General features: G+C 35.0%; 1 protein-coding gene across 2 annotated transcripts in view; it reads left to right on the top strand.

The window, feature by feature from the left end:
• The window catches only part of CFAP20DC (CFAP20 domain containing), an 84,229-nt gene that overhangs the window by 34,794 nt on the left and 30,000 nt on the right, over positions 1–19,435 (top strand). The window contains exons 9-13 of one of the 2 annotated variants that reach the window (XM_037387139.1): positions 3,469–3,605; positions 4,794–4,974; positions 5,544–5,687; positions 11,271–11,602; positions 16,487–16,900. In XM_037387139.1, coding sequence (XP_037243036.1) covers positions 3,469–3,605; positions 4,794–4,974; positions 5,544–5,687; positions 11,271–11,602; positions 16,487–16,900 — 1,208 coding nt within the window. Of the gene's footprint in view, positions 1–3,468; positions 3,606–4,775; positions 4,975–5,543; positions 5,688–11,270; positions 11,603–16,486; positions 16,901–19,435 lie in introns of both variants that reach the window. The other variant, XM_037387138.1, reaches the window with a different exon arrangement.

Genomic DNA, 19,435 nt, shown 5'->3' with positions numbered 1-19,435 from the left:
GTAAGAGACATGTATTGTGTTCATTAATGGAACTCTGTAGTTGTAAAATTATTCATAAACAGTAGTGGTCTTAAGGTAACTATGTAAAGAATGAAATAAATTTTTCAGCTGTTGACAGGGGGGATTTGTGGGTGAACAAAATCAGGGAGTTTTGGATCAGTTTTGGGGTTTTGAAGATGTCAGCTACATTTCCAATGAGGAAATAAATCAGTGCAGAAAACCCCCGTATTTTTCACTAGTAGTGCATTTCATTGGTTAGAATTCTAAACATATTAAAAATAGAATTTCCTCATTCCCAGGTTATTACTGTTTTTGTAAATCCAGTTGCACATAACTAATCTGTACTCTTTTTTTTTTTTTTTTTTTTAGTAGAGTTATTCAGTAAATCCATTTGCGACAGTAAACATCCTGGAATATGTGCAAGCACTTCTTAAAAAAGAGGGTGATAATGGCTTTTAAAATGAGAATATTTTGTAGGCTCTGGTTTATGTCTTTCATGGAGAAGTGATAATTTTGCCCCTTTTAAAACGTTGAGTTGATTGTTATTTTCAGCTTAAACTTGAGAAGTACATAAACTTCTTGCTGCTAAAGCTTAGAAAAATACACAGGTGAAATCTCTCTCTACAGGCATCCTCTTCGCTCTTTTGTTATGGTATTATTGGCTTCTGTACAAGACACAAGACTAAACCTTTCATTTGGCCCATATAATAATCACAGTGTCTTACTGAAGTTTTTCATTTTCCCCCTACTCTGTATCACCTTTTATGAGTCATTGATACATTATACTAAAACAGGGCAGTAGAACGTTTTTTGAGAAGGAAGTAGGTCTGAAGTAGCTTAGAAGTGCATCTGAACAAGCAAATTACATAAAAGAATCCATTTCCAATGCATCTTCATCAGTGTAGGCAATGTTAGAAGTGGTGCTGTAGGTAAGGAAGATACATTTTTATTCCACTGGTTTTAGTACTTTCTCAGTCTTGAGGATTCTCATCTTTAGTGTTTGAGTTCAGTGAATACTCATTTCCACCATTTCTAATAAAATGCTCTGGAAATACATGTGCAAAGTATTGACCAAAAGAGTAAGATAAATTACAGGGAATGATAACTACTGGTGAAGTTCAGTACTATGCAAGACACGACTATGACATTCAACAATAGTATTTAAGGTGTAGCATCTCATGAAACTAAAGAAAAATAAACTTTGAAATAAGTATTTCTTTGAGAACAACCTTGATAATTTGAAAGGTTTAAGAAAATACTTTATAAACTTATTTTCTTCTGCTTTTACAAGAATATGAGAAAAACAACTCATAAAGATTTTATCATCCACACTAAAGCTACCATGCTGACGCTTTTTCCAAGTTGTTAACTTTTGTTGTCTCTTGATATACCTCATTAGTAAAGGCAGCTTTTTTCCTACAGCAGCTGAAATGGAGGGGGTAAATTTTTTCCTTAGAGTAAGACCCTTCATACATTTATTTATCTAAATTACATTCAGCCTTTTCCACATGCAAGTATTGTTTTTTGTGGTATTAAAAGGAAAATAGTATTTTAGAGTATTATTACCCTACAAGTAGTCGAGCCAAAGTTCTGTTTTGAAGTTTGATTATAAATTTCTTTTTGAAATAGCAGAGGAAACTCTGGAATTCAGTTTCTGTGTGACTGTTTTCAAAAACCAATGTATCTTGGCTGGATTGTCAAAATACGAGGGACTGTAAAACTTAAAAAAGTAAAATAATGTGTATGATATATCTAAACAGAAAGATGAATGTTCATTTAAAGCATGACTCGGGTTTTACTGTCTGGACTACAAAGATATATAGCCCTTAGGTATATATAGTAAAATAATTAATGATAATGCCCCTGACCTGCATTAAAATTAAATTACTTCAGTTTAAAGTTTGATCTTTATTTTTAATCACATCTTATGAACATGGCATGTGTTCTTCCAGACATACTTTTCACATTTCAGAAGCTGGTCTTCTTGAAAATGGAAACTTTGGTATGTTTAACTACATTTTAATAAGAAAACGTTATTTTTATCCACTAAACTTTTTGTTTATTTGATAATCAAAAGCCCAAATTATATTAAGTATCATCCAATTTTAATTACACATATTATTTCATTATGCCATCACACACTGTTATGTGTAGATGTAGGTAATTAATTGCAGTCAATTAATGTGTTAGTAAAGAGTTTCATGCAAATCTGCTTTTACAATTGGAGCTAACAACATCCCAAGGTAGTCAGCAAATTAAAGAAATTGATATTAAACCAAGACAGGTCATCTAATCTTGTGAAATGGCAGCTGTTAGTAAGCAACCAAATGTCACATCAGGAAAAGGGGAAGAAGGTAATGCAGAAAGTGGCTTCTTTTGTGCTTATTAGTACAGTACATTGTGATATTTGATGCATGGTCTTTTTTTCATTTCCTTGATGACAGTGGAAATAAAGCTGATCTTGAAATAAGATTAAATGATTCTATGAAAAATGCTTAGAAGAATTGAGAAAATGTTTTTTTTCTACTTTATTGCTTTATGAAGGTGTCAGATCTCTGAAGTGAGATAGTGATTTAACACTGAAGTTGCAGCAAGAAAAAATCTTTGAACATTGTAAATTTTAACTATAAATTAATGTGAATATACCCTGGTTTATCATCTCTGAAAGGAGAATTAAATCTCTCTTGGAGAATTAAAAAAGAGGAAAATAGATACCACATGCAGTGCTTCAACTCTGGTGATAAAATTAAGACATAACCATTTTACTGTTCTTCCCTTTTAAAATTTTTTTCAGAATATTCATCTGCATTTGATGTATACTTTTTGTTTGTCTTGCAGACTGCTTGGCATTTTCTGTGCTTGAAAAGAATTACAAAAACATATCTACATTTTAAGCAATTAAAAAAATCATAATGAAAGGGGTAGAATATTTTAACAGGAATAGAGTATGTTTGCAATATTAGAGCTCAGCCCTGCTATAACACAGTAGATTCGGTAATTTCAAGAAGCAAACTAAATGTAAATAGTTCTTCTCTGAGCTGTGAGTTACACCTTGACAGTCTTGTATCAGTTTTCTTGTGCTTTTATTTATTTATACTGTTACTTATTAATTAGAGGGGGGATTTCTTCCTGTCAGAAGTTAAATTTTCATTGAAGTTCTAAAGAAATCATTCAGACCATTCTTTTTTTCTGTTTATAAAGAGCCCCTTTTTAAATAAATCTTTAAACCAAGGAGATTAGAATATGTCTATATAATAGACCAAAAGTTTCTTGCTTGTATGTTGACACACTTTTATAAAATGTGCATTTGCTATTCCTGCATGTTTCTTGGGACTGTGCTATAAAGGAACATAATTTTTGTGTATGTTTAGTATTCACTGTTCATTTCTGTCGATATGAAAAAATTACTAATCTTTATTCTTTGTATGTACTGTAATATGTTTTTTAAACTATTATTTTTATTTACAGGTAACTTGGTTAATAGAGGGCAAGGCAATACATGCAGCAATAAAACTCAGGATGTATCACATATTGCGTTTGGTTCGAAGATCCTTGGGCCACCTCCGTCTTCAAACAGAAGAGTAGGTACAAGGGCACCTGGCGAGGTAAGAAGGCTTAAATTACAACAAAACTGCCAGCACTGCCGCAGAGGAGGAGGCTGACAAGCAGAGTCACACTTAAGCTTTTTTCCAGAACTGATGTGAGGCTGTGTCCGGACTGCTGTGCGTGGTTGTGGATGCCCAGTGGACGGCAAGGAGAATGGTTGGGTGGCTGCAGCGTGGCAGGGTTTGTTCAGCCTGCAGAAGAGAAGGCTGAGGGAGAATCTAGTTGCTCTTTTCAAGTAGTGCAGGGCTGTAGAGAAGACAGGCCCAGTCTTCTAAGAGGTGCAGTGAAAGGACAAGAGGCAGCAGGCCCGAGTTGCAAGGAAGCTCTGGCTGGGTGTAACGATGAAGTCAAGTCATTCAGTACTAGAACAAGGTTACAGGGAGATTGTGGAATTTCAATACTTCAAAGGTAACAACTTGGCTGGAGCAGGCTGATCTAATTTCAGCATTAGGCTTACAGACGTCTCTTACTACTGAAATTAATCCATGATTTCTTACCATTCTTTTTTTTCTGAATTTCTTCTTCTAGACTGCTGAAATTGTGTGTGTGTGTAAATATTTTTCCTTATGGTGAGAGCTATGATGCAGAGCAGAAACTGCACCACCCTATGCTCCAGGAGGACGATGGTCAGCCATACAGTAACTCATGTGCTGCTGTCAGTCAATCGCAGTGCCAGGGCAAACAGCCAGCACACAATATGCAGGCTTTAGGAATCTGGTCGGGACTACAAACACCATGAATAAAGGATTCAGCCTAAGGAAGTAGACTCTTCTGTAGAAAGTCAGTTGAAAGCTAGACATAGAATGAGATTCCTTTCTCCGAAGAGGAAAGGACTCCTTCTGAGGTCTAGAATAGCCACAGGTTTCACTGTCTTTTTATCCAGATCATGAAATTTATTTTTTTTTGCCTTTTTCTTTGCTTTGTTATCCTTTCACTCAGTGAAAAAATCCTGCCTGTTACTAGACACTAAATATTGAAGATACTACCCAGAACTGTACCTGTGAACTGTAAAGTTTCCTGAAAAGATTTTTAAATTAAATTAAAGGATTTTTAAGAAAAAGAAAAAAAAAATTTGAAAACATGTATTTGAAAAATAAGCTTAAATCAAAATGTGTCTTTACCTTTGGGTATTTTGAAAGCTGTTATTGTTGGTTTTGTTTTTCGTTAAGGAAATAATGTCTTTCAAGGTAACGAAGACCTGGGGTAGCAAAAGTAGTAGATCATGCCAACTTCAAAGTTCAGGAAAGGGAGCTGAATGTCAAGAAGACATTGAGAGATTGGAGCTATCATTCACACCATGCAACGATTCTTTAGATCAAGGATGCAAAAGAAATACTCACCAAGTAACTAAAGATGTATGTCAAAATGGTAAGAGCATAAAGCAAACAAGAATATGTAGAGTTCACAAACTGTCAAAATTTTTGCATCATTCTGACTTCAGAATATAAGACTTCATTCTCTCTTTTTCTAGCCCTTTATTTACCTTTTAATTATGGAAGACATTTATATTAAATCATGGCTTGTTCTCCTGCATGACCTTGAATAAATGCTCATTCTCTCCACAGGTATTTGTAATGTGTGTGTTTGAGCCAGGGATCACCACCTGCTGGCAGTAGCCACAGGTTATACACATATTCCTCTTTCCCTCATGCTGTATATATAACTGGACTACTGTAGTGTTTTTTTATTATTTTTCAGACTTTTGCAAGCCTGTTTTTTATAACTTCTGTGGTTTGCCCTTCTTCAATACCTAGTGTTAATTTTTTATTTTCTTTTAACTATCATATTCCTGCTGCCCTACAAGATTCCTGTGCTGTTTGGAAGATGTTTGTATCCAAGGACAATGCTCCATATGCAGTTTTTCCATGCCTCAAGTAAGGAAAGCACACAATATGAGTTTTCACAAGCATTTCATAAGCTTTTGGGTTGTATTTCAGACCGTGCAGTTCAGACTCAGAAAACCTCTGAGAATGGAAGAGCAGATTTTCAACTCGCCTCACAAGGACCGTCATCAGACAAGAACAGTCATAGAAGATTATCTCTAAAAAATGCAGCCAAATACACATGGGAGATAACCAGTGGTATGGTGCTCATTTTATGTTATTTTGCATCTCAGTAGTGTGAGGGACTATCTGTTGTAAATTTCAAAGGACCCAGAAGCAGTTCACATAAAATATAAATGTCTGTGTTGTGGGGGATTATGGAAATCAAACACCCTGCAACAGAATTGCTTTTGAGCATTGATAAAGATTTGCAGGATTAAGCAGAGTACCAGAGCAGTGAATGAATAAAAAAAAGAAAAATTCCATGCTCTCATGATTAAAGGGAAAGAACTAAAAATAATTCTTTAACAGACTATTAAATTTAACGCTAAAGACTCCAAAAATCAAATATATGAGAAATTTTACTTGTCCCATGTAAGAGTTTAGGGTGTTAGTTACAATACCCATGTAATATCAGCATTTTTTGGGTTTGTTTTTGAAGTTCAGTGGTGAATTTTCTTTCTTATTTACAGAAAGACACCTTAGTTTATGGGTTTTTTCCCTTTCACAGCTATCTGCCAAAAGGTGTGGATATTTTTTGTCGTACAGTGTCAATCAACTTTGCCTGTGTCTGGAAAATACGTTATTATGGTGAAAATAGCCCTTGTGTGTATGAAAAAGCAGTGTTACTTTCTATTAAAAGGCATAGCCACTAACTTGTAAAGTGTGCAGACTACTCAAATCTGCTCAAGATTGACCATATATTTTTTTCTTCACATTGTGAGTTATTTCCGTTTTGTTTAATCTTTGGGATGTTTAGAAGCAATCACATACTATGACAATGTCAGTAATCTATAATTGCTATTATGGGTTTCATAATTTGACTGGAAAAGATGCAGGGTACTAAGGCAGGTGGAGCCTTCTGGAGAATTTTTAAATTACTTCCTATTTACCCGCATTTTGAAGATTCTGAGGCAGGAATCCCTGTCTTACTTGTTCTTCAGCTAGAATACCAAAATATTTTTTTTCCATATTTTGATTGCTTGGCACCGGTAGTTCAGTTTGCAGATTCCAGTTTCTTTTCAGTGCATGAAGATGTCTAACTATACGTAGATGACTTAATGGTTTTGGTATTGGATTCATCTGTGTTGAAGAGCTTCCTGTAGGCAGCCTCTTCATCAAGGGAAGTCCTCTTCTATTCTGTGTTCCAAACTTCTCCAAAGTTGGATAAATTTGACCTCAGAGAATGATAGGCACTCTTTGAGGAAAGGTTCGCAGAGAAGGGGGAGAAATTTGAAAGCAGGAACAGCTAACAAAAAATTGGGAACATAATAACTTTAAATAAAATTACACCATTCAACATACACATCTGCATGAAATACTGTACAAATCATTTACAAAGGAAAGTGAAGTGTACATTATCTGTACATACACTGACATTATCAGATGAGAGAACAAAAATGCTTCTACCCATTTCTTCCCAAACTGTTTCACATTTGCATTCACATTTTAGACACAAATACTGTTCTAATAAAAGCAAAAGAATTATTTCTGTGATAACTTGTGTTGTAGCTGCAGTTCATGCACACTGTTGGGATCATAACCCCATAAACCTCAGGACTGATGTTCTAGTCAGGAAAGGCGCAGCAACTGATCTTGCCCCATAGTGAACAACCGCAGGCTTGGTTCAGCTGAAAGCATAGTCCTGACATACATAGGATGTATAGTACATACAAAACCACATTCACCAAGTAAGTGCACACTTACGTGGCTTCTGGCTCCTTGTTAGGCATTTAGTGCTCTTGCGCCCTGTGCAACCATATCCTGTGGTGATCTTGGAGCAGTACTGCACTAGTTTGGCCATTAGCTTGAGTAAATATTAATTTGAATTTTATAGGGGAGGGGAGCTTTCATAAGTGGCTGTCATTATTACCTTACACATTAGTGACTGCTATTTATAATATCTTTTAGATTTATTATAACCCTCAAATCAGCATGTTGTCTGTAGCAGGTGTGCAGTATTTACCAAGGTAAATTGTTTTTAAGCAAGGGAGGAAATAAAATGAGTACTCTTTATAGTTTATCAATCTTATTTATGAAACCTTCATTAAAATGTTAGGCTGCAATTAGAAGCTTTAGCGTAAGTTTGACTGCGTAGAAAAACTAGTTAGATGTTTAGGTGATCATTGTTGCATTTCCTTGTTTGTGCAATGTTGTGATTACATACTAGTTTGCATATTTTGCTAAGATAATACTCCAGGTTGTTCGTTACAGTTGATATGGGAATGCTGAGTTAAAAGGAAAATCCAGTATAGTTTGTGGTGGAGAGATAATGGGATTTAGTTTGGTCCAAAACTCCCTGTATCTTTCTACTTGTAGACTATTAACAACATGCATACACAGGTTACAGAAGCTGCTGAACTCTGTAGCCAGCATAAAATATCATCTTAAAGCCTTACAGACTTTTCTGTCTCCCTCCTGCATATTTCATTAAGAATAAATACTGTGGTATTCAAACTAATATTTGTGTTTAACTTATTATTAACCCAAGTATATTTCTTCAACATCTCTGGAAACTAATGCTGTTCTTTACAGAGAAGTTTAGACTAAAAAAGCAGAATATTCAGGCTAAATATTATACAGACACTAAATCTATATATTTCTGAAGTACTTTTGATCTGGGTAAAGACATTACAATGGTGACTAACGTGATGCATAAGATGGTTTTGGATGTCTGTGGCAGAGGCAGGAGTATAAGTCAGGAGTTTAAGCTTCTACTTGCCTTCATAAACACTTGGCAAAAACTGTTACTTATGATTTCTCTTTCATATTTTTTTAGTTCATTCAAAATCAACTTAAAATCTCAAAACATAAGTGTTTTAACACCTTTTTTTGCTTCAGAATTCATTATAAAATTTTATCTGTAATGACCTCTGCAAATGAAACCAACAACTGCTTTAGAAGTCATTCCAGAATGAGGGTAGAACTGGTGAGACTGCAGTTAGGGAAGCTGGCTATTATTAAGACAGTAGGCCAGAATAAAAATCAAGCCACTCCTCTCATTCGCAGTTCTTTGTACATAAAAATTAGCAGATTCCCATTAAGCGATTTCTACACTAAATGTACAACCATACCATAGAGGGCTCATTGCAGTGATCTGGGCTATTAGTGCATATTTGAAACCTGCAAAGACAGCATGATACATGTCAAATGTAATTTCATGATGGGAAAAGGCCTTCTGAATACTAAAGAAGTATATGTTATACATCTTGGTCTTAGTCAAGCCACTGCCATTGAAACCTAGTAAATTATGTCTAGCTTAAACTGTGGAAGTGTGGGTGCCAGGCTGGTCAGAAGACTGCAGAGTGCTGACAGGAAAAGCTGCCGAAAATCAAAAAAATTTCTTAGCTAGGTAACTTTTGAAGACAGTTTTTGTTTCAAAATATGCAGCAAGTTGAAAATTTTAATATCATTGCCTTAACAATTGACTTAGCATCCAAATAGGTGCAGAAAAGATGTCTTTACATACAGGAGAGTTGTCCAGCCAGTTGAAGTTTGGGGATAAGCAACATTTTTGTGGCATTTCTGCACAGTACTTTCTGGAGTTCCAGATGTGGCAGCATCTCCAGGGCCAAACATATTCAAAACAATTTCAGGTTTAGTGGGCCAGATTACTTTTGGACAAATGATTGAGTATTTTAAAATACTGATTTAGTGCAAGAGAGTTTTTAAATAATGTTAGGTGACAGAATCAGGTTGAAGAAAAAAGTTCCTAAGTCTTTGTTCTCAAGCATCCTAATACTGTGTTCAGTTTCATGTGAAAAGTTAATGAGAAGATCCCTCTTCCATTTTATTTTTATAGGGGAAATGATTACTTTAAAAATGTGGCTGATATAGATAGTAAAATACAGTAAAAGCATAAAAACTGTGAAATGTGAGTTCATGATTAATACTGGTTTGTCATGATTTCAGTTGTTTTATTCACATACAGCCTTTCACATATAATTCCAGTTGCCTTACTAAGAAAAATGTTATCAGAAGAGTGTGACACAATCTTGAGTGATCAAAGACAGAATTCTGCTCTAGTATCCTCCTTTGAAAAGCTTGTAGTTATTGATCGGGATAAAAGGTCATTGGTTTTACACAAATGAAAGCTGGTTCTTAAAATTTTGACTAGTCTCACTCATTCCTTGAGGCTTTTGAAAAAACTAGTCCAGAATATTTGTAAAATAAATGCATTACCTGCTCATCTTTCAAGTCCTACTAATTAAAAGCAAGGTGAGATTTCTATGAACGTACAAAAGAGAGGTTTTTATGTACAATAGACAATGATCTACTAGATTGTTTTAAACCAGCATGATTATCTAATATAAAAAGAGTTTACTTGAAATGGGTGTAAGCCATGAATATACAGGCTGTGTTAAGTCCCTACTTTTCACTGGTTCCTAGTACAAACTACTGTTCAGGATATTAATTGGAGTTCAGTAGCTTTACTAGCTATCTTCAGTAAGCTGGAAAAATCACAGCAACTGAGTAAGAAGGTAGTTGTTTCTCCTGGTGTCTCATTCTTCTTTCCTATGCCTTCATTTGTGGTGGTTCAGGCTTTGGGTTTTTTTTTCCCCCAAAGCTGCTGAATCTGCCTGCAGTGATGATAATTTCTAACAAAACTAAAAAGAGCAGAATACCATAGTAAACTTACTGTCTTCTGTGATGGCAAGCATTTTATTATTGCAGTGCTACTTTATTATTACGTTTTTTATTGAGGCTTTTTTAGTGTGGTTGGTGGTAACTTTGTTTTATAAGCCAGAAAGTTTCAAGATCTAGTGAATAATCCACACCACACTACCTTTAATGAAGATAAGGGAGTATTGCATACTTGAGCAGTTCTCCTTTTTTCAGATGCTATTTGAGATTGGTTTTAATCAATCAAATTGACATTTTTTTCTATACCATCATTCCAAACAGTAAAATATAAGTTAACAATAAGAGTATAAAAATGGCCTTTTCATGTTTATCTGGCGCACTCAATCTTTAAATCCATTTCTGTAGTTTATTGTTTGTTTTAAAATTGGCAGATTAGTACTGCCTGTATTCAGGGAAACTTGGAGAAACAGATATCTTCATACATTTTTCATGTCACACTATTTTTCATCAGAGCTGTAGTTTGAAATTGAGATTTAAACCACAAGTTCTGGACATAAAAGAACTGTAGAATTTCAGCAATAAAGAAGCAGCAGATTGTAATATTACGAACTTTCCACCAACTATGTGTGATTATTTCTTTTAAATGTCAGCCACCAAAAATGCCTATAGAAAAGGATCAATAGCCAAATGTAATAAAATTACGTTTTCCTAGAATTAATTTCAGTTGAATAGTTTCAAATCTTAACAGCTAGATAGTTTCAAATTGGCAGATTGCAGGCTTGTATGTCATATATCATAGCCTGCAGATTTTTTGAGCTTTTATCTGGAAATGTTTTGATTAACCTTGCCTCACTTAGAAAGCAGCCTGATATTTTTCTTTGCATCCTTGTCACTCTTCCAACTGTATAAATCTGGTAAACAGAATGTTTCTGTGGTAGAAAAACTTGTTTTGCTGTACAACTCCCAGAGGAAACGAGGGTGAGCAGGGTAACATAGAATTGGCGTATTTGGCATTAAAATAAACATTGTACATTTCAGATGAATGGGTGTTTCCAGAAAGTTTCGCTGAGAGGGTTCAGTTGGATGGGAGTGAGCAGTTCGTAGCTACTGAGGCATCAGCCTGCTGTAATTCAGCCTCACCACAGAACGCTTCTGTTGAACATCACAGCAGTGAAACAGGTGATCACCAAGTGGATAATAAAGAGATTTTCACATTTTCATCAAGACCTCGATCAGCTCCTCATGGGAAGTCTCCAAATGTGTCACCAGAATGTTGCATTTTCCCTTTGGATTTGAAGCAAGACAGTAACGGAGTACATGGGAGAACCCAGATTGAAGAAAACTTTCAAGGAACTGACAGTAGTGAAGAGGTAAGCTACTTTGTACATGTAATTCTTGATAAAGTAGTCTTCATCCTAAAACTCCTAGGATGAGATTCTGTCTTCAAGCTAGACAGAGGGGATAAATCATCTTTTCCCCATGTACCTACAGGTAGATTTGTCTTTGTCAGGTTGCTGTGTATAACTGGATATAGGAGTGAAAGTGCAGGTGTACCCTCTGAAACAAGCGGACAAAAGAAACCTCTCTGTCAGCCCCTGTGCTAACAGAGATGTGAGTATTGTGCATCATTACAACAAAAAAGATTTTAGGAAAGCCTTCATCATATATTTGAGTGAGATGTAAGTCTTTTATGGTGGAGCAAGAGTGCAGTAAATAAGGCTTCATTGTGCCTTTTAAGACTGTGAGCAGGGACTGATTTGCTCACCAACATTGTCAGAAATGAATTAAGAAATCTTGGCTTTTTAACATCACTTGATGATTGGTATTTCTGCTTTATATCCTGTCTGAGCTGTGTCAGCATCACCAACTTTAATTCTTTTGCAGTGTGGAAATCTTTCAGCAATAAAATTAATGAAAGAAAAGAAATACATTTTTTTTAACAAATGTTTCAGCTGATACTATATAGAAATTCAACAAATTGTCAATGCAATGAATACTTGCATTGTGTCATTACAGTAACTGCTGAAAGTCACTACCTTTATGAGCATTCTAGAGTATTTCATTTTTAATTATATGTTTCTTAGCATTCTAATCTGTTGCTCATAGATGAGAAAATGCAACCAAGTTACATAACAGCAAAATATCAGATACTGCTCTATATTCTCTATTTCTGAGAAACCAAATTGCCAATGCTAATTATAAGAAATAAAGATTTTCTCACTTTTTTTTCTGTAATTGTGGGGGGAGTCCTATTATTTATTAACTTAAAACCTTAAGACTTTGTTATTTCATACAAAGTTCCAGAATTTCAGAATTAAATCAGGTTTTGTCAGGCTAATAGTTCATGAGCAGTGCTATATGGGATGCACCTCTGAAGATGTAAAATTGTTGGGATTACAAAGAATTTCTTTGTCTGTTATGCTCATGAAAAGCCAGAGAGGTTACTGTAGAAATTAAGGAAATATTTCCATAACATAAGAATTATGGAAACTTTCTAGCACTGTCATTTAGTCAATTTCAGAAGTTTCCAATTTGATTGCCTTTTTTTTTTTTTTTTTTTTGGGCGGGGGGGGGGCAGAGCGGAAGCAGAGGTGGCAGGGAGAGGGATATTTGTGAAAGATACGTCTCCAAAGCAGTGTAAAAATGCCAAACGAAAAGTTCTGAACAAATGGTAAAGGCTGTGCTGTGCTAAGTGAGTAAAAATAAAAGTCTCTTTCAAAACACAGTGCATACTTAGCTGATGAACTATAAAGCAAGACAAATTTATATAAATTAATCAAAAGTGAAATTAATCATTAAATTTTGCTGGTACTTAAGCTTTTATTGAGGAAAATAACTAACCTTCTGTGCCATCATCCTACATGGATCCCACAGGGATCCAGTGTCAAGTACAGAAAGAGAAAGAAACCAGTAGCCAAGTACTCCTGCTTTTGCAGCAGCAGAACATTGAGGCACAACATTAACGGCCATTCTAGAGGTGCAAGAGTGACTTGATAGAGGATGCCCATCTTCTTTAAAAAGATTTAAGGTATTATATAAACTATAAACATTTCTTCAACCCAGAGTGTGCTAGGGAACAGCCTTTGTTCCATTCATTATCTTTGGATGCAAACTGCACTAAATAGTATCAGCACTGCAGCTGGAGATGCATTGGACTTACAAAGCTAGAAGATATAATAAACAAATTTACAGCATGCTAACAAATTATCAGGAAGTTTTTTTCTCCATCTACTACCTTAGTAATTCATAGTTAAGCCTTTCTTTCAATGTGAAAGAAGTCACTGAACCAACAAATTACTTAGCAGTCACATTTTGCCCGTATTCATCCTCTTCCTTCTACAGGTACATTCTGTATTGCTTCTTGAAGTCAGCTTTATACTGATAGTCTGGATACACATTTAATATTCAGATTGCTCTACTTTGCATTATTGAAGTAAACTAGAAAACAGTTTTATTTCACGTACTGAAAATACAGAAAAGAGGATCCTGGAAAAGCTGTGATAGCTGAACATAAGACTGCTAACTTAATAGTATCCACTGTAGCACAGTTTAAGGTATCTTTGCAAAATTACCAAAATTCTTTAGCCCAGCCATAACATGTTTTCCACTTCACATATTTGACAAAATATTTATTTGACTAAGTTATGCTGAATCTTGCAGTACTTTTTAAAATTACATGTTAATCTTACATGCTGAAATAACTACATTGTTACAGGGTTTCACACTATTATTGTTTCTCATGATCGTTGTATTACAGCTTTCACTGAAATTCAAATAGATTATTTTTGTGTATAACACATGGATGTGTACATGCTCTTGAGCTGTATCAAATAAGATGGGTGTCTCAACCTACAGTTTAAGTAATCGCATGTGAACATAATTGCCTTTCTCCTGGAAAATACAAGTAAGACGTAGTTTTAATTAAAAAAAATATATATATATCTTTGTAGTTTAAATGTCTCGGACTGGTAAAAAGTCCAAAATTTCCAAAAGTTTTCTTTGGGATTTTTTATGTCACTGCATCATGAATTAAAGATCACAGTTTAAGGGGCTAAATCCCAGTTTCATCCTAGTCTACATTTGAAGTCAGTGGAGCTGCAAAGGAGAATTGTGTACCTTTTTACTAAATCCATGGAAAATCAGTAGTAGCCACCAAAAATATTTACTCGATTGTAAAATACGAGAGACAGGTTCTGCATCAGAATAAATTCAAATAAGTGAACATTGACTCTATGTTGCATATACTGAGAGCCATAAGATATGCACATTAACTGTGCTAGAATTTTATGGTTTGCTTAACTTTTGGCTTTTGGGGAGGAAATATTTCAGCTTGCAAACTGAAAACAGCAAGTATTTATAAATTCCTTTTAGTGGTTACTAATTAGTCACTGAAGTAATTCGGTGCTGTTATTCAATTATCAGAGTCAAATAATAAGTAAAGGATTAAAATAGTTGCGTCTTTTGGAACTATTCTCCATGAAGTGACTTGTTTTGTAATTATATCAACGTCCACGCTTTCAGCTCAGATTTCTTTTAGAGACTTTGTATAATTAAACTTCTCATGGCAGCATTTATGGATTCTGTCAAACCCAGAGCAAAACCAAGAACTCCTGCTGATGGCAAGTGTTGTGCCTGTGGCAGGTATGACCACATAGTGCTGTCGAAAATGCTGATTTAAATGTAACAATCAAGTTCATCGCTGAAGCCTTCAATAAAGGAATTGAGAATCTTTCTGTCTTTATGCAATTCAAAGAATAAAGGAATAAAATTAAATAAGGTAATGTACCCTTACATGATAGGTAATTTCACTCTGATATGTCTGATAGCATTAAAGCTCGGTGTACAAAGGGACTATGTCCCATCTGCTCCTAGTAGGTGGCCCTCTAAAGTTATTTACAGTGATGGTCTTAAAATTACAACCCAGTAAGAGCAATCAGCTTTATGTATCCAGAACTGCCCATCTGCATGTTCTTTCAAGGAATACAATACGTCAGTGGAAGTGCTCATTCTTCAGAAAAATCATTCTCATCTTCGGTTTACATATGCTGCACTACAGTTAATCAAGCAAACTTTATTGATGTTCGCGGCACCATTTCACGATTTGGTATTTAACAAATTATTCTAGAACCTAAATCTGTACGGCTGAACAGAGATGGAAGGGTGGGAGGAATGTAAGCTTCAGATAAATTGTAAGCTTCAGATAAATCAGTTACTCTTTCATCTCTAATGGCTGGGGGGGGGGGGGGGGGGAATACAGTGTTTTCTTTAGCAATCTTTCATCTTAGTTTAACCTAACTTAATATGGGTTTCCAGCACAGATTTTAAGATCACTTACGGCAAATAATAATCCATTAAAAAAAGGGAAATACAGATTTGTGTTTCAAGGAAATTACTAAGTGTGGGACTAGAACTATAAATTTCTAAAATGTGTATCATGAATAAAATTGAAGTATTATTTCTGGAATGTGCATTTCATTCTGTGTAATCCAGTCCTGGACTCAGTGCAGTCAGTAACAAACTCGGATCGCTTTCATTTGCAGTAGGACTGCACCTTGAGGACCGCTCTGTGAGAGGCATGATGAAGATGGTAACTCAGTGTCTTACCGAATCTTACAATAGATCCTGCCTTAGGTCCAATGTGGTCACATACGGCAGAGGACCAGCATGATGAGATGAAGATGAGGCCTCTCTCATCCTTTCTTCTTTGACAATAAGAATGTTGAGGCAAACACGAGATGTGCTTCCCCATTATTATTTCTTCCATGTGTTCAGATTTGCTGTTTGTTGTTGAGATGGGCTGAATGAACGCTTGAATCATGGGGTATTTTGCAGAGACATTGTTAGAAATATGAACATAAAGTTAACAAATGAACCTCCAAAATTCTTAAATTATATTCAGATAGTACTGAGTATGATATTGAATGATATTACCAGAGGTGAGAGAAGTGATCTGGCAGGACTTGTTCCTCTATGCTTAAGTTGGAGATGTGATGTGAAAGTATGGGATATTAATAATTCAATGGGAAGACATCGCTGTCACGGACTTTTTGCTTGCTTTTTTTATTTGAGATTTAAGAATATGTTTATGGTATACTCAATGAAGTTGCCAGGAAGGGCAACAGGTTTTCAGAAACCTTGCAAGTTTAGAGTTAGGCAGCAGAGATTAAAGAACCATTTTGAAATTTTAAGGTTATGTAGAACTGTATTGTGTGATGCTCAGAGGGAATCACTTTTGCTTTATTTCCTAAATTTAGGATGACAGCAATGAATTAATCCAGGGTACTGAAAACCTTGAGATCAGCCACAGCAGGCAAGGAACATCTGATTCAGCAGTTCTTAAAGAGATCCCATTACAGAGCATGTCATGGAGAAACGAATACTGGAAGAATAAGGGACACGGCAAACAAAACCTTGAAGACACCATCTTACCAAAACCAAAGAGTTCCACTGTGAGAAAAACAGATTCTATTAGCTCTCAGAGAAGCTTAAAGCCTACCCTTTCTCTTTCTCCAACTGGAAGTAAATCTGAATTCTTTAAAGTAATTCCAAATCAATCTGAAAAAACTGAAAGATATGAAGGAGCTTCTGGTCAATTAAAAAGATCCATCAGTAAAAAGTCTTTCAAGAAAATCTCAAGAGAAAGCTCATGTCTGACAACACAGACTTCTGTAAGTGATTTTTACTTTGAAATAAAACTATTAGATTGTATAGAGAAGCTATATTAGATATATCCGTATGAAGTAAGAAATAATAACGTTTTTCATGCAAATATATTCTGGTTTCATCAGGACAGTATTTACTGAGCTCCATCTGTTGAAAGTTGATTTTGTAGTTTTTTGTGACACACAAAATAGTACTCCAAATAAAACAGAAATCGCAGAGGTTTATAGATGAAAAGAGGTGTCATTGAGCAACTCAGACTTTGGAAATATGAGTTATAAAATAGTTTTGGGCTGAAATATTATAAAGGAAAATAGAGATACTTTCAACTGATATATTAATGAGTGACCTTGTAAAGAGCTTTAATCTAGGTACTTCATAATCTCTCTGCGACAGCCCTGAAAAATAATAAACTATGTGATTGAGGGCCAGCAGTAAGGCTGTGTCAGAGGCTAAATTGCCAGGCTACTAAAGGAATTGTTATATTCACCACAGTGGTATTTGATTCCTACTTTTTTCTTCCTGTGTTCTCCATATGAAAACATGCAGTAATTCAAAGAAGTTTGTCTGAAGCTAATTATGTTCTTAAATATTTCCTAATAGCTAATTCCTGTCTTTTCCATTTATAATGATGTGCTTTGAATTGTACTTTGAATCAGGAATTGGAGCTTAAGAATCAGCTGTATTCTGTAAATCACAAATGAGACAGTATGTTACCGTTCCATGGTTTTGGATAGAATTTTTTTGGACTTACAATTACTGCAGATCCATATCTTTTAACATGTGACCTCTTCTCTAAATGTGTTATGAGTAGATTAGATTTATTCCTGAGCATCTGAGAGTGGAACAGGCTAAACATCTTCCTCAGGCTTCAGAGATCTATTTTTCAAACATCATAGATACATAGCCATGATCTTATGATCTTATTATCTTACTATGATCTTATGATCAAAGACTTACATAGCCATAATGTTCTGTCCAGCAGCCATCAGTTGTAGGTGGCTGGGGAAAAAACAGTGCAAGGACAGAGGAAGCATCCAGTGATACCTCACCAGCATGCCCTGCAGGCTTCCTGCCAGTGGTCGTAGCTTAGCAATGTCATCCCTGAAAGGTGTTGTCTTTGTGGTGAATAACTGGTGGTGGAATTCTTTTCTACAGATGTGTGTAGTTGCTTCTTGTATCTATATGGCTTTTGCCTTGTGATGGTGAATTTCAGAGATTAACTATTCTTCGGGGGAAAATAATACATTATCTCCTTTTATTCAGTGCACTGTCTCATTCCTGGTGCTTTCTCATTCTTTTGTTTGTTGTAAGAAACAATACATAATTTTTTTTTCTTAATTATCGTTCTCACCTATGCCACTATTTGAAGGCTATGTATTGTATTCCCCCACAATTGTCTTTTCTACAGGCCAAGGAGGTTTATGGTATTTAGTCCACAGACCGATGTTTTCTGAAAAAAATCAGTGTTTAATGCAGTGATCAACTTTATCCTGTAGAACATAGCTAAATGTAGACTACCTAGCTGGTTTACGATTAAATTTTTTAAGTGTTCAATATATTTTACAACAACTTTGTGGTATTTTATTTTAAAAGATGAAGGAAAAGAGCTATCATGTTTCCTCTGCTTGATAAATAGTTGATTACTAAATTAGACAGTAGGGTTATTACCATACAGCACTTGTAGCTGTAAATGTACTGCACATGTAATTTGCTGCTTGTATTTTTTGCAAGGACAAAGCCTATTATCAATGTGTAGAAACTCAAGAGTTGCAGACTTTGTTTTATTGTTACAAAATATAAATGAAAGTATCTGGCAGATTTAGCTTTTATACTTGATTTGACCAAGTAATAAAGTTTTCCCATCCATAACCCTTTCCTTGGAATTCTTTGATACTTCTTTTTGTTCTAGACCACACTTAAAATTTTAAGCCAAATTTGAGTGCCACTGACTGTCTTTCAAATAGTGGTTGTTTATATTAGAAAGTATGTTAGGTGAGCACTTACTTTATATTACGGATTTTTGTATTATAAGTAGCACATATCAGAATAAAGTCAAATACCTATTTTTATTAGTTTTTTTTAAGAATGTTTCCAATTATTTTGAAATTAATATAATAAGCTATTTGAATATGGCTTTTTTCTGACCTCTGACATATACATAAAGCTTTTTTGTATCTTATGGAGCAGTTCTGCAGGAAGAAACTTGTATTGTAAGTCCCCACAAGTTTCAAGAAAAGAAGTGCTGATACATAATATTGTTAACTACAGCGAGACAATACTAGATTTTTTTTGTTGGCTGTGGGCATGTAATTATTTTATTTCTGTTTTGAAACACCATTCATTGTTTTAAGACTTACGTATGAAAAGAATAGCTTTGCATGAAAGGGTATTAGAGTTTACAGAGAAGTAGTCTCTTCTAATCTGCTCATACGGAGGACTGGTAAAGAAAAAAAATGCTTAACCAACTCTTCCTGCAATCAATTTGCTAACTACTTAATACACTTTAAGGACCTGGTTGCTTGCAATGTTTTATTCATGTT

The sequence above is a fragment of the Falco rusticolus genome, chromosome 4 (assembly GCF_015220075.1).
Source record: "Falco rusticolus isolate bFalRus1 chromosome 4, bFalRus1.pri, whole genome shotgun sequence".
Lineage (NCBI taxonomy): Eukaryota > Metazoa > Chordata > Aves > Falconiformes > Falconidae > Falco > Falco rusticolus.
Note: the sequence above shows the minus strand (reverse complement) of the source record. Positions and strands in the feature narration are given on the sequence as shown.